The sequence below is a fragment of the Watersipora subatra genome, chromosome 11 (genome assembly GCF_963576615.1).
Source record: "Watersipora subatra chromosome 11, tzWatSuba1.1, whole genome shotgun sequence".
NCBI lineage: Eukaryota > Metazoa > Bryozoa > Gymnolaemata > Cheilostomatida > Watersiporidae > Watersipora > Watersipora subatra.
The window spans coordinates 6,528,487-6,553,579 of record NC_088718.1 but is presented as its reverse complement, the minus strand read 5'-3'; the positions used below and the strand labels follow the sequence as shown (position 1 = coordinate 6,553,579).

The 25,093-nt window shown below is 35.7% G+C and overlaps 1 protein-coding gene across 3 annotated transcripts; it reads right to left on the bottom strand.

Moving 5' to 3' along the window:
• Positions 1–246: 246 nt before the first annotated feature.
• Positions 247–24,783, bottom strand: LOC137408882 (glycoprotein-N-acetylgalactosamine 3-beta-galactosyltransferase 1-like). Of its 3 annotated transcripts, none has more exons than XM_068095486.1 (11): positions 24,729–24,772; positions 21,062–21,167; positions 20,139–20,153; positions 14,804–14,942; positions 12,161–12,343; positions 7,391–7,573; positions 6,860–6,963; positions 5,765–5,894; positions 5,497–5,610; positions 919–1,061; positions 247–827 (listed from the first exon to the last, which is right to left on the bottom strand). In XM_068095486.1, exons 3-11 carry the CDS (start codon positions 20,139–20,141, stop codon positions 678–680), a joined length of 1,149 nt encoding a protein of 382 aa, XP_067951587.1. In that variant the 5' UTR covers positions 20,142–20,153; positions 21,062–21,167; positions 24,729–24,772; the 3' UTR covers positions 247–677. The 3 variants fall into 3 exon arrangements, with proteins under 3 accessions (XP_067951587.1, XP_067951588.1, XP_067951590.1); XM_068095487.1 differs by having other exon boundaries at positions 20,139–20,165; positions 24,729–24,769; XM_068095489.1 differs by lacking the exon at positions 20,139–20,153 and having other exon boundaries at positions 24,729–24,783.
• Between the last annotated feature and the right edge of the window lie 310 nt (positions 24,784–25,093).

Sequence of the window (25,093 nt, the reverse complement as noted above, 5' to 3'; positions counted from 1 at the left end):
GATGCGATAACAATGACACTTGGATCTATTATGGGGCACTGTGTATCATTATGTGCAATATTATAGCCTATAACTATTACAAAATTTTCAAGGGTAACAAAGTTGACTAGCAAATTTATTTTTAAAACGTTAGATTGTTAGAGCTGGTGCAGTTACTGTAGTGGTTTGGACTGTAATATATCTGTACGGTCAATATGTTTGTACGATCTGTATCTGTACGATCAATAAGCTTGTACGATCTGTATCTGTACGATCAATAGACTTGTATTCAAATCTTGATGGTAAATTTGGCTTTAAGCTGTATCGTTGTAACAGATAAAATGATAGTTGTACGACGCTGCGATCATCTAATCAACATCAGGTAATGTTGCTATAGAAAAAACAAATTATTTACTAGCAAAAGAGATAGCCAAGATTGTAACTAATCACAGCTGATAATTAATAAAAGTTTAACTGATAACAAAGGAAAAAATTCAAAATACATATACATTAGCAGCTCACTCTTAAGATTGTCTAACGCCTGTTATAGTTAGCAATTACAGTAATGTGATACATGATTATCGTGACACCTGTCACTGAATGGCAGGCAAGTGTCAACAGGTGTGAGAAGTGATGCACTAAGAACTTAATTGAGCTGAGACTGATTGTAGGAACTGAAATACCGCAGCTGTCGTGCTCTATTTCACGTAGTATTCATGCAACTTAGGGAAGGCGCGACTGGCATGCCCATACACTTTCAAGTGATAGGTATACCAAGCTAGGCTGTACATTTCTTGTGGATTTACGTAATGGAATGTGATAGGGTAGTCGCTGACCTTGTCCACCCCCTGCAACACAAGGTCATCATTTTTTATGATATTCCTGGAAGAAATTTTATGGTTTGGCATGGCGCTCAAACTTTACATGCATAATACTCACATGCACTGCACCATGGGAGTCATACTGCAGGTACCAGTCAGGGTAGCCTCCATGTAAATGGGTGCCGGGGTTGAAGCAGTGAAATCGACTGGCTCCTCTTTCATCATAAGATTCAGCCGTGTGTACCCCAAGATTCTGCATGCCTGCATTACATGTCACATTGCTCAAGTGAAGACACAGATTTTAGAGCTCATGATTGGACAGCCCAAACTGAAAGCTTTATACCAAAAACCAATTAGCTGTGAATCAAACATGCCGGTTGCCTAACAACTATGCAAACATTTGAATAAGAGGTACTGAACCCACAGATGAATGGATTTCCCCAAAATATGAAGGATAGGATTTTCCCAAAATATGAATGATAGGATTTCCCCAACATGCTACGTACAGGATTTCCGAACATACGATGCATAAGATTTTCCCAACTTACGATCTGTGGGATTTTCTAAACAAAATGTATATTTGGGTAAGAGTTCTTACTACATGTATGAGAATCACCAGATTTCAAAACCTCGTATTAAAATTTGGCTAAAAATGTACTTGAACAGGTAATTTTACAAAAAAAGTTCTTTATTATCATAATCTCCACATTTATTCTACAACCTGTACGATATAATATAATAATACAATATAATAGAGATTACCATAAAAATTAAATTACAGAGCACCCTCAGGATACGATTACCCTGATACACGATTTTTTTCACCTTACGAAGTGGAACATGATGATTTTTTTCACCTCATCATACCAATCTTATTTCACCATAAAAATTCAATTCGCCGGATTTTAAATTTGGCAGCCGGTGTACGTATTACGCACGTCAACATAACAAAGACACCCCAATGCTGTTCGCTGAAAATATTTTCACAACGCCTGAAAGAGAAACGATAAACAATGAGTTCAGTAATTCTCGTGTGTGAAACGGTGATACTTTCCCTTTTAAACTGGTAACAAAATGGGAGTTGTGATTCTTTCAAAAAGGATTCAAAAGTGGTCAGACAACTTCTCTTAACATACTAACAAAAATCTACGTCATTACGAAAACAGCAGCGTTTGGGTTTTCTTGCTGAAGTAGGTTGAAAAAGGTTTTAATGAGACCGGCTAAAATTATATTAAAAACCTGGAAACTACTAGGTCAGGGGTTCCCAATTAGGTTCGCTGGTTTTTCCCTTTTCAGACTATGAAAACTTTATTCCCCCTATTCTATCAGGCTTTGCTTTGCTTTCAATCTGCATACTTCTTCATATTTTGTCATTTCTGCATTTCACAGCACCAAATATTAAGTATCACAACATTTAGTAGTTTAACTATCTTTATAAAGGTCTGGTCAGCATCTTATTGGTGAAAACGAAGTGAAAATTCCCCAAAGTTATAGAAAGTATGATGAAACTATGAATCACAAGATAGTACACAATGAAATAAACACCCAGTTTATTAACAAAAAACAACAATATGCAGCGTGTAACTATTATGCACAGCTTTGCAAATACAATGTATCAGCAAAAATGTATAAATAAAGGCTGAAATTCTCCCCTGAAAATGAAAATTTGCCTCTTTGGGGAATTCCCCACCATTTGGAAACCACTGTACTAGGTGATAAAAATTTAGTGATAAAAAGTTGCAATTTAGTAAAATAGATAAAAATACATATTAAAACTTAGCTTTAAGTTTGTGTTTAGTAAGCTAAACTTATTTAACGTGAATTCAAAATTTATATTATTTATAAGTGCCTCTGTCTTGAAGGTAAGCAGTCTCAACTGTACACACTACACAGCACATTGCAACGTTATATTTTAATACAGATCATAACCAATAAATACACAAAATACAATAAAGTTACTGTAGGTAATTATAGTTACTAAGGTTGAAATTCTGTTACTAATTTTTAATATGTACAGCACTTAGATAAAATTTTAACAATTTTTACCAGAGGATGTTTGCATTATATAATTACTATGGTTTCTATACTCCTACATATGGTGCCAACCCTAGAACGAACGAAAATCGTACCCTGAGGGTGCGCTATAAAGTAAAGTGTTTTTATCGGTTGTTGAGGTGGTGATGGCACTGCGTCTGGTGATATCATTCAGTTTTTACCGTTGTTGTTCGCTGTATAAAGATAAAGTATAAATTCCAAAATATTCAAAAAGTGAAACAACTTTAGTTAGTTTAAATATAATTCACAAGAATTTTAATCTCCAAGCACCAGTTTTACAATTATTAACACCTGCAATACAGCATCATGCTCGTCATTGAAATTTGCTGTGATCATCGCTGTGATCATCATTGTAAAATTATTATAATTACTTAACTACTCCATCCAGACAAACTGTCAATAAAATAGGAAATTTGAAACTTCTAGCAATTTTTAATAATAATAATAATTGGATTCCCCAACATGTAATGCATAGAATTTCCCCGACATAACATGTACTAATTTCTTCAAGAGTCAAAGCTTTGTAATCTCAATAAAATGGAAAAATAAGGAAATATAGAAATAATAAAAAATATCAGTGAAGATAATTTATACTTAACATAGTTGAGGTTAAAACAAAGTAAAATTAGAAACAGGTTTTTATTCTCATGAGTTTAATGTAATGCATTTATTTTAAAACAAATTGGAATTAGTTACCTGCATCATTTAGGATTGTTACAGGGTTTTGAACTGTAGAACAAATTAGTATACTGTTATACTAACTGAATGCCCTGCATTGCACGGGTAATAAAAACAGCTTATAAACATTACATTACCTACATTACTTACTACATAACCCGCAACTGTTTATAAACTGTTTTTATCACCCGAGCAATGCCGGGCATTCACCTAGTGAGGCCAGCTGGTGATTGTTACGTGTGCCACAATGTCATTATGCGCTTTTAACCGATGTAATGAATATCTTCACCATTATTAATCACAATTCTCAGGGAAACTTGTAGTCTAATAGGTAATTTTGATGCCTCCAGAACTGGAGGTTGCGAGATCAAATCCTCTGCAAAGTGGAGTTTTCATTTCTAAAGCTTTATCGCTATATCTGGACAGATGAATGACATACAAACACTGAGAAATATACAGATGAATACTTGCTCCAATATGTGATAGATTTAAAGATGAACTTCCTTACAATTTTAAGAGATTTTTCTATTATTTGCGATTGTTTTTGATGGTTTAAATGGGCTGACTGCCAGGATGTTTCTAGATCCCGGTTAAACTGCTCAGATTAAGCGAAAGTGCGATTGGAATGTCAATAGTTACAAAGAGACCAACAAAATAGATACGCGTAACGCTGCAACTTGAACACGATAGCTGATATCAACTATAGCGACGATAACAACTAGTGACGTATTTTTCTTCTGAGCGTTTTAATCACGATCAAATTTTATTGATTTTAATCTTGAAACACCCTGGCAATTAGATCATCTCAAACATCAAAAGCAATCACAAATGATAGAAAAATACTGCTACTTTCTGATAAATTCTACTCAAATTTTGTGCACGTTCATCTTTAACATATGATTATAATTTCGCGTGTAGAGGTTAGATTTTATTGACAGGGAGTGATATGTGACAGGAAATGACAAGTGATGGTCACATTTTCATTTTTTCTCTTGATCCATTTCTTCTCAATTTATTTGAACTCCACAAAACACTTTTCTCATGATATGAAGTTTGAAAGTTAGAATGGTACATGTTGTTATAAGTTAAATACAAATAAACTTTCTGTGCAAAGACTTTTTTATTAACCGGGTAATGCCGAGTAGCACAGCTAGTCTTTATTATAATAGGAGCTGTGTTCGCCCATCCATCTGTCTGTAGCCACACCAATAGGAATAAAATTGTACTCGGGTATTCAGATTTACAGCCCCAAAACACTGCTAAATTACCTACCCTATTGTATTTGTGCTTGAATGAAAGAAAACAACTATCTGCATGTGTTGAGCCAATAAAGATATCTTAACCACCCATTCTGAGTGTAGTTTCGCTTTGCAAAAACTTTTATTTTTCATCACAATTTATTGTTAGTTCTGACCAGTCGTGCTAGACACATTACAGCTAAGAACCTAAATACTAATTTTAGATCTATGGACTTTGGGGGATTTTTATTGCACAGTACTACTGAGAGTTAGTATTGATATTTCATCAATAATAAATAATAAATAATAACAATGCTCTAATCTGCAATAATATTGATAAATCATCCAACTTGGACATCCTCAGTCTTTTTGAAAATGGCCAAAAATGTTTGTTCTCATTCTGCAACACATTTGTGGTAATTTTCACAGCATCAGCTGATCTAACATTTTATGATGATTAATTGGGTATCAAAATATTTTTATAAGCTGTGTGGTTCAAAAGTTATTAATAGTTGTCAATTATTAGGTTTTACAGAATACATAATTACGTTCCGGTACAGAATTTGATTTGATAATAAAAGAATCAATTATGCACGTATTTATTTATGATCCCTCACGGTGCACGGGATTGCCGAGCGCACTAGTAGTAACAATGTGGGTTATGTTTGTAGTGGTTGACGCAGATGACTAGCCCAAACCAAAAAGCAGCAAGATTACCAACTTACACTTGCCAAACTCGGCATCCTCAGCTCCCCCATCCTCTCTGCAGACGGCATCGTTATGGAATCCCTTGTCATTGAACCGCTGCAAGGCCTCTTTGCTCAGCACGTAGCCGCCTCCTGTGGTAAGGTAGAACAACTTCTACTGTACTCCATAATACCCCCATTCCTACTTACTAATAGCTCATACACTAGATAATATTTAGACGCAACCCTAAAACCTGCATTTCGAACTGTTCAGTGTTGCTCAATAAACTAACCATGGAGAACCTACCTCCGCTGTAGTAACCCTGTGGTTTGACGATTGTCTTAAAATGGTGGCCATAGTACACAGGATCCTTAGGGTTCTTGTCTGCCAAGAAATATCTTAGATTCTCCATGATAGCGAATGTGTCATCATCAGCCTAACATACATTTACATACATTGTCGTAAGACATATATGGTCAGGTGGCTGGGTACAAGAACGGACATTAAGCTAGACTAGTTGTGATGGTGTGTGAGGATGATAGAACCTTGAGTGGTTATAGCAAATGAATCTGCATAGCTGGATTGGCGAAGTGAACGATTTGAGGTCGGATACCTTTCCTGTCTTTGACCTTTTGTAAAGAAGCGAACCCTAATACGAGGATATTGCCCACCCAAGGCCCACTGCTCCACCAAGTCTCGTCGGCTCTCGGCTAGTTTCTGGCATCAAGTACAGCAGACGCTCCTATAACGTATGCCTCCTATACCGTAAATTCCAGATAACGTAAAGTCGGTGCAAGTTCTCAAATTGTATTTGAGTAATGAGAGTCTTGTAATTAGTCTAAAAATATCGCTTTCTTTGTCGCACTTGGAAAAAGAAAAAGCGACGTACGTACAGCGTTATCTCTTTTATATACGCCAGTTTCTTGACGGTCTAGTTCACCGCCATAGATCGTCAGTTGTGTCGACAAAGCACAGATAATAAGCAGCTGCACAATGGCTCAGAAATACTTATAGGCGATCGATCGGTGCAGGTGTGGCAGCGCCGGTCTACCAATCTGAATGTCATGAGTTGGAGTATCATCAAAAGCTATTTTTTATCACAACCTTGACCCTGAAAATGGATAGACGACGGACAGATAAAAACCACTCTTATTACAGTAAAAATATTTTTTTGTTTTACTCTGAACAAGAATGGTGCATCGCGTAGGTGTTTCGCTTCCAAACAGCGACACTGAATCACGACGGAATGAGAGTGATACAGCTGTTTTCATGATGGCATTGCTGCAACATATTAGAATGCGTATGCTATCATGTACCTATGCTATCGTTGTATGGAAACTTAATCTATGACAGATCATTGTATTGGCTAGTTCATACCATGCCTGATCATAAATCACCTACCTTCATAAACCAATCAGCATCTGTGAAATGATTGTCATAAATATATTTAAATGCATGCATTGTCTTTGCTGTGAGATGCTCTCGTCCCTCCTCTGTCTCTACTCCTGTAAAATTCAAACAGAAAAATTCTAGTAACAAAATATTAATTTTTCTCGTTCGTTACATATTGACGACCCAATGAGCACATAAAAAGCCTAATGAGCACATAAAAAGCCCTAACACATAAAAATCGATCACAAGAAATTGAGTTGACAAGATTTGTATATTTCTGACCTTTATTGAGAGATAACAAACTAAAATTCTATGTATTGTTGGGTAGTATATGTGGCTTATTTTTTAAAATATTTTAATAATAGCAGAATATTTATGAAAATGCTTCAAAAGAATAACTAAAATTAGTCTCATCACATGGTACACTTGGAGTCATCAAACAATCTTGCAGTCAAGCAATCTGGAGCAATGTTATTACAGTAAGATAGCTCATAAACTGATGCACAAGGAGATGTCTGATTGCGGGTGGAGACAACTTACGTATAACCGGGGCAGGGAAAGTCTTGTTTTCTTTACTGCTAATAAACAACAACTTGTTACACTTGTGAGCCCAAGTCTTATATACGTGGATGGCCTTCTTCTCAAGGTTGTCGGGAGAAGTCATGACCCAGCAGAGGATGCGCACCTTCGAGTATAGCATATCGGCCAGAGAAGTGTCATCTTCTGCAATAATACATCCGAATGCAATAGTTTGTTAGTACAACTAAGATCTATTGCGGAATTAGTTTTTTCTTTTTAGAAAAACAAGCCAAAGTCTGATCCCATTTCTATCCGCTAATAAATTACTTATTGCAACAGCGCAAACCTTTGCTCTTTACTATAATAAGAGCCGGCTCTGTTTGTCCCAAGCCATACGAAGAACGTTAGAAACAAATCCAGCATTTGAGATTTAAACTCAGATTTCCATCTTGGCAGCCACACAGGCTACCCCTGGACTGTCTTGCAACATCATGGAATAATTGTGCACATAGTGATTACAGGGGATAATCTCTCACGGTTCATGGGACTGCCTGGCTACTAATATCAATAAAAAGTGCTCCATGTATGTGAAATAAGTGACACTTGGTAGAGAATGGACATGCAAAACTTCTAAGTGAATATATTTTCTAAATGGAAGCCATTAAAGACAACATCCAATCACATTGTGGCAGTAGCTGTTGTAGAAACTGATACACTTAAATCAATACAGCTCTTAAATGAAGCGTAAAAGCAGCCTAGATTACGCATTTGGCAAAGCCAATTACAACCTAACTTTAATCAGGAGTTATTGTTTCATGAAATAATGCTCATGGTTCATCAAGCTGGCGCAGAAGTCGAAGGCAGAATAGCAGGTGAATGGCAAATAAACAATACTGTCATTATATAAATACAATTGACTATTTACTTACGAGATGCCATAAAAACTTTGATGCCATGGGTAACTTATTGTTTCTGAGCTGTTTTCTTGCACTCAAAATTTTGTAGACGCGTTTAAGATAGATGTTTAATAATAGATGTTGGTGCTTTTTTATCACACCTAATTTTTCAGGCGAAAGAATGCAAGTCTAGTCCATACCTCGGTAAACTGTTTTAAAAATGTTTTTCATCTGCATATGATATTCTTCCAGTTTAACATGCAGTATTTCCTATCCTCTGACAAATGTAATGCAGAGTTCGATCTATAAGGATTTATTTTTAAACATTTGCTCATGATTATGGCTCCAACCTGAAAAAATAGCTTTTCAAAATAATCGACTCAATGATTAGATACTAAGCTAGAATCAATGTAAAACCAGACAACATCATCTTAGTTTACATTGTGTATTTGTTATCATATAATAAACTACCGATTATAAAGTTCAACAATCCATATATTAGGTCCAATCCATACCCTAGGACACTTAAGTATTCGCGGCATCTAACTTTCGCGTTTTCGCGGAGTGATCATCACGCGAAAAATTCATGCGCGAAACTAAACTATCATAACGAACTAGCGAAAATTCGAAATTAAATAGCTATGTTCTACGCAGGCCTGTATTCACTGGTTGCAAGTTGGGGGGCTAATGTTAGACGACTAGTTATGAACATCTGGGGTGTGGAGAAGGGGGGGGGGTGCTGTAAGCTCCCAACAGGTTTCTCTTATGTAGGGCCTCAGCCGGGCCTCTCACGTGAAGTTTTAAAAAATTTTATTGGCAAGTATCAACATTTTTCTATTTTTTGAGATTTGCTTTGTTTTAGCTGATGTGACTGACAAAACGTTTTAAAATTAAACCAGGCAAAACTTGTATGCAGTTAAAAAGCTCAGAAAGAAGACATCTTTTTTTAAGCGTTTTAACAAAGATCATTTTTGCCGATTTTATTTCAAGTTCATTAAGTAGGATATGGGCAAGCAGATGTTTGCTAAAACTTGATATTTTGCAAACCTTTATAAAAGTCGTTAACAAGAATATTTTGCCGCTGATGAAGATAATAATGACGCCTAAGAACTACTAAAAGTTGACGTTTGTATCTATGGCTTCGAATAAAGTGATATTCTACAGCGATAAAAACCTTTCTATAGCCGTTGGACTATGAAATTCCTAAAAAGTTGGGGCGTCTTAGCCGGCCAGCTGTCCAAGGGAATACGGCCCTGTAGTTCATTGATATCCACAACAAAATCGTGATATTAGAAATGCAGATAATTTTGTGTGTGATTGAGCTCATTGGGAAATTTATAGTAAATTCGTTAATACACCGAATGAGCAGCATGGCAAAGCAAATTAAGATAACAAGTTTTTTTGGAAAAGCCAAGACAAACGAAGAAGATGATGATATCAGTTTAGTCACCGAATTTGTAACTGATGAGGATGAAAGTCTGGTAGGTGAAGTCATACAATTAAATAATACTTATTGTAGTGATGAATTTTACTGCCAACCAAAAACGATAACAACCCTCACCAGGTCCAACCATGTAATACAGTTCTGGTTGTGATGTTGGTTGTTATCTATTTTCTTTTTTATGAGACATGTACTGTATTTGATTTTTTTAAAATTTGAAATATTGTGAACTCAAAACGTGCCATGGCCATCGCTTGCTATAAATACTTGAGATCTAATATTGGTACCATATCGGTCACGACGGAAAGGACCGAGACGTCATTGATAGTCCAAGAAACAAATGGCAGCAAGCGATCACGTTGAATTATCGATTTCTGCCATACATTTATACCTGCGGGTTACAAATACAAACTAGTCGCAAATATAACAACTTTTTTTACTAGAGGACCGGACCTGAGGAATCTAATTTGTTTGTTCCACTGTATTTATTTTCACATCACTATATTTTCGCACTCATCAGAGCTGCGAAATTAAGTTGCAGCGAAATTTTACTCTGTGTGCTACTCACGAAACTAAATACTAGCGAAATATAAGTGTCCTAGGGTATATTATATGTATTCCAACAACCAAAATATTAGGTCTAGCTGACACAGCATCGTGCAGCTAGAGGAGCAGCAAGATAAAGTTTTACTATAATATTTACTATAATAAAAGCCGTGTCCGTCTGAAGCCATGCTAAGAGCGTTAAGAAAAAAGATAATACCGTCCTGGGAATTGAACCCGGATGTCCGTATTCCCAGCCCAGTGCGTTACTATCTGCTCTGCTCAACTACCTTGTTGAACATCTAAGAATTATTGTGTACCTAGATATTACATTTCACTATCTCACACGGTCAGCGAGACTGCCAGCGAACTAGTTACGATAATTTCCAGAGCGTTAAAATACTAAATATGGTTTGTTACACAAAACTATATCATTCTCACTTTTTTGACAAAGCTGCAAGTTGCATCCAATTCATCTAATTCGTTTAAATTGATGACAAAGACACATGTATGAATACAAACCAATTATAATCATTGAATATTCAAAAGTAAAAAGAATAAATAGCAGAACATTACTACCAGCCATCTTGTCACTCTTCTTAAAGACTGTGCTCCAAAGTTTCAACAAACAAACATAAACACTTGATAATCTTATGATCTTCACCTATTCCCTACCTCGTATTACAAAAATGCTTGTTGACTTGAAAATTCAGTGGAAATAGACTTCCAGAATAATCCATAGGATATACAGTGCTAAGATTACAGTGTTGTCCTAAGATTTTAGAGATGTCCTAGAGATTATTAACAAAACAATATTATTGGTTCCTAGAGGAATTGTTACACTTTAAACACCAGCCATAAGCTCAAAACGGAGAACAGATGCCGAGATACTTATAATTGCCTTTCTCAACTCTGTTCTGCCTCATTGATTAGTTATAAATATAACATATTTCCTTGTTGACTCTTCATGATGGAAGAATGTGCTTCCCTCAGGGCTAACTAAACTTGGCAGGGGAGCAGTAAGACAGGAGCAGACCATAATTTACATTTTAGGCACATAACTTTAAAACCAGTGCATGAGGTGAAGGTATATAAAGGTTTATAAGTTATTCTATGATATGTTAAAGGTTGACTTGCAACAAAATTCACATTACAGTTATATGTTAAGGTACTGCAGAAAATCTCAAGCAGAATAACCCATTGATGAAGTGATGCGGCTCAAAAATTCTGACACTGCCATGAACATTTGTAATGTTACTATTATATTATTGTTTCACTGCTTATTAATAATGGTGACAAGATTATAGATCTGTGAAACCGCTTTCTTTAAAGATGAACTTACCCAAAATTTCAACTGATTTTATCAAAAAGTATCAGTATTTTTCTATCATTTGCAGTTGTTTTTGATGTTTGAGGAGATCTAACTGTCAGGATGTTTCAAGATTAAAATTGACAAAACTTGATCATGGTTAAAATGCTCAAATCAAATGAAAGTGTGATGATGATGTCTGTATTTGCTGAAACCAAATAGAGCCCCATAACACTGCAACTTGAACGCAACAGCCAATATCAACTAATATCAACTTTAGCAACGATAGCAATTACTGACGTCGTTTCGTATATTTTGTTTCTCTGAGTGTTTTAACCGCGACAAAGTTTGGTTGATTTTAATCTTGAAACATCCTGGCAATTAGCTGACCTCAAACATTAAAGCGCAAAAGCAATTGCAAACGATAGAAAAATACCGAAAAATACTTTCTGATAAAACCTACTAAAATTTTGAGCAAGTTCATCTTCAAAGGAAGTGAGATATGAAAGACTTTCCAGGAGAAAACAATTGCTTTGTAATAAAAATAGTTCCGTGTGGCACACATAAATGAGGTTAACAAGCGAGATAGCCTAGGATCATACCTTGGTGGTTGTCAGAGTGGTGAGGAAGAAGTCCCTCTATCTCTGGCAGAGGGGCATATGAAGGGTCTGCTGCTCGTTTACCCTGCAGTGAACTTTGTTCATTCTTCAAAGCGATCTCCTGTTTCCTCAGAGCATCCATGTGCATCTGGACAGCCGCTGAATCCCCCGCTGATCCACCAAGACCTGAACAATTTGAAATGTGTCACATGACACTCAACCATGTTTATTGGTGATGCCAAAAGAAAAATTCTGTTAACAAATTGCTGTCAAAAACCGTTGTCATGCGATTCATGCTGGTCAGCTTACTAATGATTATCGACCAATTAGACAAATTCATAGCAATAAACTTGTGTATCCACTAAGCCAATTCGACCAGCCAATTCGACCAACCAATTCGGCCAGCCAATTCGACCAGCCAACTCAACCAGCCAATTCGACCAGCCAATTCAACCAGCCAACTCGACCAGCCAATTCGACCCGCCAACTCGACCAGCCAATTCGACCAGCCAACTCGACCAGCCAATTCGACCAGCCAACTCGACCAGCTAATTCGACCAGCCAACTCGACCAGCCAACTCGACCAGCCAACTAAACCAGCCAATTCGACCAGCCAACTCAATCAGCCAATTCGCCCAGCCAATTCAACCAGCCAATTCGACCAGCCAACTCGACCAGCCAACTCGACAGGTTCTCCTAAAAATCAGGAAGTGTTTAAATCATTGGCGATCAGAAACTCTTCAAGCAATCATGCGCTCTGTTCAAATAACCAAACAGAAAGGATTTCTGACGGGTGTGGTTTCTAACATTGGTGAGAGCTCACCTCAGAGCTTAAAACCAGTGTTGATAACATAAAGACTGTTGGATCTAAATTTTTGAAAAGAACCATTACATATCATTAAAATAATAGAAATGTAATATAGAAACCATTAATCTAAATACAGATGTAGTTTATGTACAATTAAAGGAAGGCTAGCAGTAGGCCTGGTGATGCCCAGGATTTCCGTCATTTCCAATCAGAAAGTCTGCAGGTTGGTGTTTAAGAGGCTGGTTCACAGGAACCAGACAGAATTTTGAAACCAAGTATTTCTCGCGACCTGGTGGAGGCACCGAGCCTACGTGTCTAAAGTTTTGGATCAAATCTGCCAAGAAATCTGGAAACGCACAGTGTTTACGCAGACTAACAGACAGACAATGAGGAAATTATTAATATAGATTTAGACATTTTGAAAGTCTCAGTTCACTATCCTCTATAGGTTAGTGTTTGAAAATGGCTAATCAGCTGTTGACATAGAGAACGACACAATGATTACCTCCGTGAGTAGGTGGTGCAATAGCATGGAGTCGATGATGAGGCAAGACGGAATGCGTGTATCCATAGCTAGTGAGATAAGTTAGTAGATACTGACAAATCAACTAACCATTTATGTGCAGATAGTAAGATATGGAAACTCTCAGCAAAAATTTGGGAATTAGGTTCCTTTTAATTGATTTTCAAATCCAGCAAAAGTCACAAATCAAAAGATTGTGTGACATTTAACGCTATGAAATCATAAAGGATATAAATGTCGTTAACTTAATTCTCTCGATATCTATCAGCATGTCCGGTAAGTCATACATGATGCAGTTAACACTGGGTCATTAGACGGGCTGATATCACCGCAAGCAACAGCTAACACAAGCTCTTATGCCAATTCATGAAGGCATAGAGGATGAAGCAACCAGATAAGTTGGCAAGCCCTAAACGCAGTCCTAGTAGATAATAGTACGCTATGGCAGCAGTAACTGTCCATGATTGGTTGGTTACACACACAATCACTTGCTTGTTTACGGCTCCACATACATTTTTAAATGCAATCTATTTGCAATAACAGTACCCCTGGTACAGCTAAAAAAAATTATCATTATTAATAAAAGTAAAACATAACCATAATGGTAATGATTTTATTATTAATTATTATTAGTATTCACTTCTGCAGCCTTCTGTTGTGATAGGTGTGTACGACGTGTTACTACTTGTAGGGGCAGCTTACACACAAATTTTTATAAATTCACCATGTAAGGCTGTTTTTCTAGTATTGGCTTATATGTGAGACCCGCTTTTGCAAGGATATATGGTAATACACAAGTACTGCCAACATGCGTCAAAAGTAAGATAATTTGATAAGGTTGGATGGCAATAATTATCAGAATGGTTGTATCCACACCTAGCAGCGTAGATGAGTCTGCAGAGCACCCGCATGTGATTAATATCTCAGGATAAAAACCGCCATTACGTATGTTTATTTTTTGCACGTTAAAAATGGCTGCAAATAGTAGGAATGAGCTTCTCTCAAATTTAGATTTAATGTTAAGATGTGTAACAAAAAATGTGAATATTCTATTACTGGTAATATAATACTACATATAATATAATATATATGTAGTATTATACGAAGTATAATACTACATATTATATTGTACGTATAATTGTATTACATAATTGTATTATATTGTAATATTAGTATTACGCATATCATTATACTATAATACATATAATAATACTCTAGTACCTCGCAATATTTTCTTAAAAATTTGGGAAAAATGATCCACTGAGTCACGTCACTCAGATGCATAGAGTTAACACACCTAGTTAAGCTACTTTACCTCTAAGGTTGGAGAAATTAGGGGTGTGCAAGTCATCCCGACCATTGTGTGAGCGCAGAATTCCAAGAACAATAAGACTGACGATGATCCCCGTTATGATTCCAACGAAAAACTGATTCCTGTATGCCATAGGACCTGCCTGGAAATGTCAAACAACAAATACAGGGACAAACTAACAGCATAGTAACTAGGTTCTCCCTAAAATAAGATTTTCCCAGACATTTAAGAGTTCCGATATGCATAAGCAATCGTATACAGAGGGCAATAATGGGCTCACTCAAATATCTCTATGTCTAAGTTCCTAAAAACCTCCTCTGGAAACTACAGTAAATATAGCAACTGCCATTGTTGTTATTTACAGAGTAAACATATCAATATCAACATGATTTAAAAGATAGAGGTAACACAGTCGATGTGAAGACAACTACTTGATAGTCGAATATTCCTGTCGCTGGTTAATAAAGCTGGTGTCATCAGCTTCACTAACATCCAATAAACCAGTAGTGTCATTATCTAAGACCCAGTAGAAATATATAAATAATCAAAACCACCGATATATAAATATATATCAATGGTTTTGTGCACAAGCATTTATTACAATAGGAGTCAAAGATGAACAAACACAAAATGTTAGCAGATCTTATCAGAAAGTATCGGTATTTTTCTATCAATTGCGATTGTTTTTCATGTTTAAGGTGATCTGATTGTCAGGATGTTTCAAGATTAAAATAGACAAAAGTTGATGCAGTTAAAATGCTCAGATCAATCGGAAGTGTGATTATGACATCTATAGTTGCAGAGAGACTGACAGAATAAAAAAGTGTAACACTGCAACTTGACGCAATAACTGATATCAACTGTCGCAACTAGTGACATTATGTCGCACATATTTTTCTCCTGGCAGTTTTAGCCGTGATCAAGTTTTGTCGATTTCAATCTTGAAACATCCTGGCAGTCAGATCACCTCAAACATCAACAACAATCGCAAACGATAGAAAAATACCGATACTTTCCGATAAGATCTACTAAATTCTGTGCAATTTCCATCAATAAAACGCGACAGCAACCTAAAGGTCTGGCTGCACTCACCGATGGAATACATCGCCAATGCGTAGTTTAGATATTTCGGATGATTGCACACACTGACGCTACAAAACGATGTGACATGTTGCCAAATAGATTGATCAATGACAAACAGTGACGGCTACAACACTCTTGCTATCTTTCTAGTAGTGTTACCTAAAGTATCTTCAGGATACTTGTATCGTAGTGGACAGTGTAAGTGTGTATACATGATACTTGTATACATGTATTATCCATCAATGATTTATTATAGCAATAGCATTCGTGCCGCTACTTGTAATGCTGCATTTTGTTCCAAGGAAAACTACATGTTAGTGATGAAAGCAGCCAAGTATAACAATCTATATATATATTTCTCAAAGTATGTGGATCTGTCTGTGATTCCGGCTATAGCTATAGCGCACGCTAGACCTGCATGATTTGTCTCCCCATGCCAATTTGGTTATCGCCCTCAATTTCAATCAAACACCATTTATAACCGACACACATGATGACTCACCACGGTGTCAAACGATGTCACAATTGCTTGCGGTTAACCTAACACCGAGGCCACCTGAACATCCTCATTTCATAAACCTTAACTTCAGATTTTTGTAATGAAATATAAATAGCTTTCGAGAATGGATGTGATATCTATGTATATGTAAAGCAAAGATTAAAAAACCTTTCAAGAGAAATTAGTGTCAATTTCCTTGGAAGATTCTGTGTATCCGGTCCAAGCACGCAGGCGCAGTTTTTATGATATGGAAACGGAACCCGCACCAAAAAATCGCACCCCAAACTAGCACTGGTTCAACCGGTGTTTCCGGTTTTGTCTGATGTCAGAAAATAAAAGATTCGACTCGATTTAATAGAAACTAACCGCAACCACCGGATCAAACTGAAACATGGTGCAGGTCTAGCGCACACTGATTATTTTACTAATGAGGCCACGCGTTACGATGCACCTATTAAGAAATATTTTTCGTAAGGTTCAATTACTATATCTGGGGTCAAGGCCAATTCTTCTCACACAGACAATTATATTGTCTCCGTATATCGTCGTATTTAAAATTTTGATTAATAGCTTCTGATGGAAAAGTAACCTTTTGATAACACACACACTTCTATGCAACGAATTGTTATTATTAATTCTACATATTCAGGATTTTTATATTGTTTTCTCAGTTCATATTAATTGCATCATTAGCAAATCATCTTTTATCGTAATCATAGCAAAACAGACTTAATTTAGCCATTACTTGGTAATTATTTCACATTTATATTTAAACTTTTTATAGTCGTTTTATTTTTTTTTAATTATTTGACCTGCATGAAACATTTTCCTTATGATATGAAGTTTAAAAGTTGTTTGATAAAGTTTGAAAACTTTTACAGTTGCTTTTATTTTTTCTCTTAATTTATTTCTATTACACAAAATACTTTTCTCATGATACGTAGTTTGAAAATTAGAATGACAGATGTTGTTATATGTTAAATACAAATCAATTTTCTGACCAAAGACTTTTTTATTACCCGGGCAACGCCAGGTAGCACAGCTAGTACTTTAAAAGTTCATGAGATAAATTGAACTAATAAATAGGATTTCAACATATTTAATTACTAAAGAAATATCTAAAATGTTTTATAAACAATTTCAATTTATACTAAGGACTTCCGCATAAATGTTGCAAGAATATTGTCCATATTTAAACAGTTGTATGTGTGATGCCCTGTTTTCACCATTATTTGAAAGCTGATCTTGCACACAACTATCTTGAATTGGCAATTAATAAAATTGAACCGAGATCATTATAATGAAGTATTTCAGCCATTCACACATTGTCAATTTTTATTTCCATTGACATACACCAACATGCTTAACTCGAAACGAAGAATTAATAAAGCATTGCCGACGTGCAGCTAACTGTTGGCGACGCAAAAACGCATTACATCGGATTGTGTAGCCAGGCCTCTAGCCAACTCTACGCGCTATGTCAGCTCGTGCACATAATACAAACAAACAATCGACAGAAACTATCTGTAAACAAAAGTATTCGTGGAAATGATCAATACACTAGTGACAGAAAGAAACTCTCCCAGAATCTGTGCACTGGAGTGACCCAGATCTACTCGAGATTACTGCAAACTAGAAAAATAGCACAACACACGAAGAAGCGTCAGAGAAAATTGTGCCTAATGTAATGTTTTGTTATAATTTTTTTCTTTTTTACACCAACTACCAGATATGAATAGTTTTGTCTTCAAAAATATACCATATAATGTAATACTATATACCCTAAATACACCATCTCCCATAGCGTGATAAGCGGCCATTTACATGCTAGCACAAGTCATATCATAAGGGATTAAGGGAACAGCTCTCCTAAATTCCATCTGTCTGGTTACCACCACCACTTCAACAAAATAAGGAAAACTCTAAAATCGTCAAATCATGTAGTCTTATCAGCCTTTGGTAGTAAGTTGACCTTGGCCCTATAGTTTAGAGACGATCTTAAAAAGGATTGATAGAGTTAGTGAGCCCCCACCATCCACAACAGCATAGTTAAAAGAGGTGTGACAGCAGCAACGTTTACACATCGTATAAAAATCGATACGGACAGAAAAATATGTCTTAATCATGAATAACCTCTTGGTAAAACAATTTGTAATCTTACAGACGCTTGTGAACGAGCGACGGCACAGATGAATGCCAGACACAGATTACCGCTACCATAGTCGACTATGTGGTACCATGTGGTCGACCATCTATCTGATAACCTTTACTATAATAAAAACCGTGTCCATCCGCCTGAAGCCATGGTTGAAGGTTGGGAAAAAAGATTGCATTCTACGAGAGTCGAACTCGCCACTATCAGCTTGGTAGACCAACATTTTACTTTTACATTTTACATTTTACTACCGTTTACTATTTCAACATACCGGTAATTGTGTAAATAGTGATTTACTGCGCTCTATTGACACACCTGAAGATCTATCGTAGCGCACTGGACTGCCAATGCAGGAATTACTAGGAGCCTTATTTATCTGTCTGGGGTTGGAGGTTAGGATAAAATATCGTTATCAACGGGGCTTGAACTCATCATATTCAGCTTGATAGACCGACTCTGTAACACCCGTGCTAGTCAATAGCCTTAACTCTTAGAAAAATAATTGCACAGATATTCAATAGCCATGCTATTGTTGAAGAATTCCATAGGACTTCGTCTGTAAAACAGCCTAGTATTTATAATTACAATGCGTTTTAATAAAAGCGTATTTTAGGTTTTTTAAAGTAATAGAGAAATAGAGTATTTTGATGAAAAAGTGCTAAAAGTTTGAACTAAACAAAGCCGCTGTCTATCAATACAAGTCCTATTACATTCCATTGCAATAGTTTGAAAGACAGCCAAGTGTAATATTACTCAAATATTTGCTTTATTTTTATCGAAATGATATAAATATTATAAAAAAACAGTATCTCCAAAATCTACATTTTTTAGCCACATTAAAATATGCAAATAATCCGTTGTTTAAAATTTTCATATGAAGCACAGTAGTCCCTCGCTACTTTGCGGCTTACTTCTAGCAGTTTCGGTACTTCGCAGTTAAAAAATAAAAGAAAATTATTGGAAAAACATAAATCTCTCTTAAATGACTTCCTTCTTATAACGTACACAGTTAATCACAAGTACGAATAATCAGACCAGATGAAGTCCAAAGTGCACCCATACTATGTAAGTGCGTTCTTTAACTTAAAATTCTGAAGCTGAAGTTGAAATACAAACTAAAAGTCAATCAAGATAACTTCAATTTACTTACTTATATAGGAAATAAATATAATATGTTTAGAATGCAGTTCAAGTGTTCTAGTGTTAAAATTTAACTCATATAAACACTTTAAAACATTATTTTCCATTTTTCGGATGTTCACTTGTCATGGGGGACACCGGACGCATTAACATAGAAAGTCAGAGATTACTGTGCGGTAGTTGTATAAATGCTTATGAGCAGCTTTTGAATGCGTCATTGCTCAAGGAGCCATCAAAAAAAAAATTTACAATTGGGTTCAACAGTAGCCCATGCGTAAAAATGTTCTTACGATATGTAGCTTCTAAAATACTCCTGTCACACCTCCTTTCAACTTGTTACAATAACATATCAGTTTAGACCCTTTACTCTTGACTAGCCAGATAAGCACGACAATCACGCTATCCTTCCATTACAAGTTTACCACTTCAGAAAATTCCCAAGCGAGCCACGCCCAACTTACCATTCTGGGTGATAACTACAGACACAACTGAGTAAGAAAACCAAATTCTTACAGAAATTTAAAACACTATTTTGACTTTAGAAGGATTTCATTATTTAAGAATTTAGGGAAGAATGGAGGCATCTACAAGCGCAAAGACACGATAGAATCAACCAAACGAAACAATATTGATCAAGTAAATAAATAATGAAGCAGTATACATGTTTGGTTGTTTGGTTGCTTACATTTCTACCTGAAGCCTTAAGAAAAAGACAACAAAAGAGCCTCGGCAATACAATAGCAAAGGATTGGGTTGACTGCTTTAAGGTATCCAACGTAAGAGACAAACCGCTCGTCCATACCTCTGACTATTATCACATTACTTTCAAGGCTAACTAAAAAGTTCTTACTACTGTATGTAACGACTTCCTAAAGAATTTACATACAAATAGGGTGCAAGGGAATAGCGCTAACTGCAGCATAGGAGGTACAGCAGTTTACAACTAAATGAAAAGTTTCCACTACAGATCAACGGCAGAAAGACAGCAAGGGTCTGCACTACTAGTGGAGTACCACTTTCGACGCTCTAACCAAACAGAGAAGGAGCTGAGACAAATACCAACTATTGTTTTACAAATCAATAAAACTAGGCAATGTATTAACAAAGATTTCAATTTCAAATGCTCGTAACTGAGAGAAAGTCCAAGCTTGCATTCCAAAAAGGTGTTTGAATCGATATTTACGTCACATCACCCAACATTTGTCGCCTCAGTAACACTTATGCCAAGCAAACACAGGGTGGAATGGTAAATTATAGTCGACACCCTTGCCAGGTAAACAGGGCTTTTCTTAGCACAACGAATTTGTTTAAAGAAAGCAAGCAGCTGATAAGATATGACGTGGCACTACGAGACATTTGCACACAGGCTAATGAGAGCACTTACGGAGTGGATGTCTGCTTCGCAAAGAGGATAGTTGCAGTCCTTAGACTTGAATGGACTAGTTGATTGTTAATAAATGGCTGCCACCCACATCACATCTCTGCCGTCGCTATCAAAAGCAATAGTAACACAAATGACTATTAGTCTAATGGCCACATGCGTATCGATGAAGTCAGTGACAAATTTGCTACATCATTGATTTTTTGATAGTTGAAGAGCTTCGCATAAGGACCCACTTGAAGTACTATGTAATAAGCGTTAGAGCTACTTACCTATCTTCATCAAATTTAATTTAAATGGTAAAACAATCATTTTAATCATTCATAAACATTACCATTTCGAAATAAGTATTTCTTGATGCATCCGTTGAGACTGAACAGTCAAATAAAACCTATTTTAGTGAGATTTTTATTAAACCTTTTTAAAAATGGACTTTTTTAAAAGTCCATCTTTAAAACTGAATCTGTTTACGAAATATGAGTATGGTAGTTTTCACTGATTTTTATAGCAAAAACTTGTTTCCATGCTGCAATGTTTCGTATCTCTGTCCTAGCAAATTATGAAAATGCTACGTGCAAATGTAACAGCAGAAGAGAGAATGTCAATAAAAATAGAAGACATATTTTAATGGTACATCGAAGTAAGCTACAGACATACTAATTTGTTTAACATCAAATAATTTATATACCAGTAATGAAACAACATACAATTGGCATAAAACATAATTTCCAATCAATAGGTATGACCATATCATTTCCTCTATAAAGATGCTAGATAGCATTAGATCGCCAGATTCTATTTTAGTTTGAGCTATTGTATTATGTACACATCTGAATATTTATCACTCACAAATAAAAAAGAGCAAATGTAACTGGGAGGTATAGAACTGTATTCTAAGTCACTTGCAATAGTTGCTCGGATCAGTGAAGAATTCCTTGCATGTTTAATCACAAGTACATGTACAGTAAGCTCCGGACAGTAAACAGGAATCACTAACCTGTCACATAAATTGTCAATGCCTAAGTGTGGCATTTACTATGAGATCTGTAGGTGTAACAGTAACATAAGCAACTAACACAAAGTTTAGTTGTACTTTATCTGGCTAGCCAGTATTTACCTTACCTACACTACATTAATAACGATTGTCTTGTATGTATAATAGTCGTTCAAGCTAGTGTCAAAATGGTAACAATTGGCTAACTATGAGACTCATTCTTGCTAGCCCCCAATGCATTGTAAAGTTTTATTCACGCATGTAACAGCAGCACATCCCTATACGAAACAGCATGTTCAGAGCCATTACTATAACTGTTTGGTATCACTCATTGAAAAGAGGTTTCAAGGTTTTCTATATCACAGTAACTAGCTGTAGTTAAAAAAATTTAGTCATCGAAATCAGCAAAAACCTGTAGGCCTAATAATAGACAATAGTGTTACACTAAGCAATGTAATGACCTATACCACCATTTTTTATGTTAACTTCCAGACACTCTTGCCTAATATAAGACATGAACGTACAGCTGTTATTAAAGAATAGGTACCTAAATTGACTGCTACACATTAAGATTTGCAAACGCTTGGTGTAGCAACCACATTATGAATACTGGACAAGTAAGCTGCCAGCAATGAATAGTGCCACCCCGTATGATTATAACCACAAACAAATGCCTTACTGTAACCTTGTGATGTGTTACTAGTAAATAAACATATAGACTACAAGGCTCAAGTATTATGATTAACAATTTATCATAACGCTAGCTCTGAAATTACTACTTAATGGCTGGACTTATTTACTTAGTTAATTTAGCAAACACCTGATAGGTAATATGATGCCAACCAATGGCAAATATAGAATTTTCGAAACAGTTTTCATCTAAAGGAAAATGGTGCGCATGAAAACCTCAAGGTTCTCATTCGTTAATGGAAACTATAAGGGCACTGCACACGCGGCAATCAGAAGTTTTTTTATGATGACTTGTAGCAGATGATGAATGTTGTCAAGTGCCACTACAAGGCCAGCTGTGTATCATGTATTATATCATAAAAACTGTTCACTGGAAGTTACAGCAAACTACAGTCTGACTAAAAGTTTATAATACATTTTACAAATAAAGCTATATTTTGCATTCAAGAACTCATGAAAGCGATAAAATTTTTGTTTGAAATGGCCTTGAAAAAAAAATGTTTGAAAGAACGTTTCTTGATGATTTCACATTCACTTTAAAAATTTCAATGATGCATCTTACAATAGGGGAAAACAGTCCCAACATCGACAAGTCCGAACCTAGACAAGTCCCAATCTCGACAGAGGTTGGTCCGAATCTAGACAAAGGTTGGTCCGAACATCGACAAAAGCTGATGCAGTTTTACAATAATTTAATCTTCAACAAATAATAAATGTCTTTTTGCAGTTATATCCTCACGTCAAGAAATAACAATCAAAGCTACTCACTGAAGTTTAGATTTCAAATAAAACATTTTGCTAGCTTAACAGTCAACCATATTTATGATTGTTACTTGTTTTAGCATTCTTTCTATATTTAGGTCGGGCAAAATATTGTTAGGCCTACAAAAGCTGGAGAGTGCTGCATCAAATGGATCACAAGATATTTTTGCACAAATAAATCTTTTACATATAAATCGCTCATTTATTATGAAAATAGTAGATGGTAAAATAGTAAAACTGCTGTCGAGATTGGACCAACCGTTGTCGATATTCAAACTCGTCGAGTTTCAAACCAGTCGAGGTTCGGACTATAAACCTACAATAGGTAAAGTCAGTGCAAGCAGCTTTACTTACACAAAGCATGACATATTAATGTCAAAAATCAGTTTTTTGTCATTATTGTATGTTTTATTTTCAATTACATCTCAAGTAAATCGAATACTATTCATACAAACATATGTACATGTATGAATATATTGATTGAATTGCTAAACAACCTTGATAAAAACCCAAATAATTTTCGTATTAATATTATGACTGCATTACATATCATTCTAGCACCCTAATTCTATATGTACTTCAAGTAAAATTAGGTAATCCCTTGGTCTCTGAAAGAGTAATTATAAAGCAAAGCATTTAAAATTTTATGACAGCCGCAGTAGTTCACAGTGCTTGCCCAGTAGCTGAATTCAGCTACAAACCATCTGATTTTGACAACTCAAACCTTTCGGAGAACTCGATAAGTATTTTTAATTGAGCAAAAACCAACCGTGTCTCATTTGTTGAGATGTATACGCAAAGATTGATTAAACCATTATAAATAGTAACTACAAAGATAAAATAGTTACTTGTCACAAACGAAATGCTGTTATCATCTAGTAGTATAAGGCTCACTTAATAAAAAGCGAATGCAAACCAGACAAAACTGACTTGAAAATGGCATTTCCGTAGGACCACTTCGCAATCTTCCAAATGATTTTGCAACCGTTAAAGAACATTAAAAAGTTATGTAAGATTGTAAGAACGAACACTATTACGACAAGTGGTATATCGGTTCAAAACCAAAAACATCCTAGATATATGAAGTCTGTTTCCTCAATTTACGATAAAAACAATGATCAGTGCAATCATATGGTGCGTTTGATTCAATGCGCTAATAGCAACTTCACATCAACGAGCTAATCAGTGAACAAATTTAATTCGTGATTGTTTTTATTTACTTACCCTTTTTATTGCTAACGCATTACGGTTTTCAATTGAAAAATGGAAGCGGATGTTTGTACGATAGATATTTGCTGTAGGTATCTACGAAACCTTTCGGTCGAATTATAACAATGCGAAGCATTCAATACGAATAGTCGTTAGTCTATTGTTGAAGTTGTTTGCTTTCTAATAATTTTGTTCGAAAGCTCATGAGAATATAACTCTCATTCATTTATTTGGCTTTTATTCAAAGCCATTTGAGATGTTTCTAAGTTAGAAATAATTAAAGCAACAGTTCTTTATTTTTTGAAACTGATTAGCGATTTATTTAGAATAGCCTTACAGGCAAATCACAGAGACATTTGCTAAAACTACATTTTTGAGAA

Excerpts from the sequence above, each read along its gene's own strand:
- LOC137408882 (XM_068095486.1), bottom strand. Across the intron at positions 7,574-12,160 it reads CCACTCTGACAACCACCAAG|AAGATGACACTTCTCTGGCC; the intron begins GTATGATCCTAG and ends GTATTATTGCAG. Across the intron at positions 828-918 it reads ACTCCCATGGTGCAGTGCAT|GGGGTGGACAAGGTCAGCGA; the intron begins GTGAGTATTATG and ends CTTGTGTTGCAG.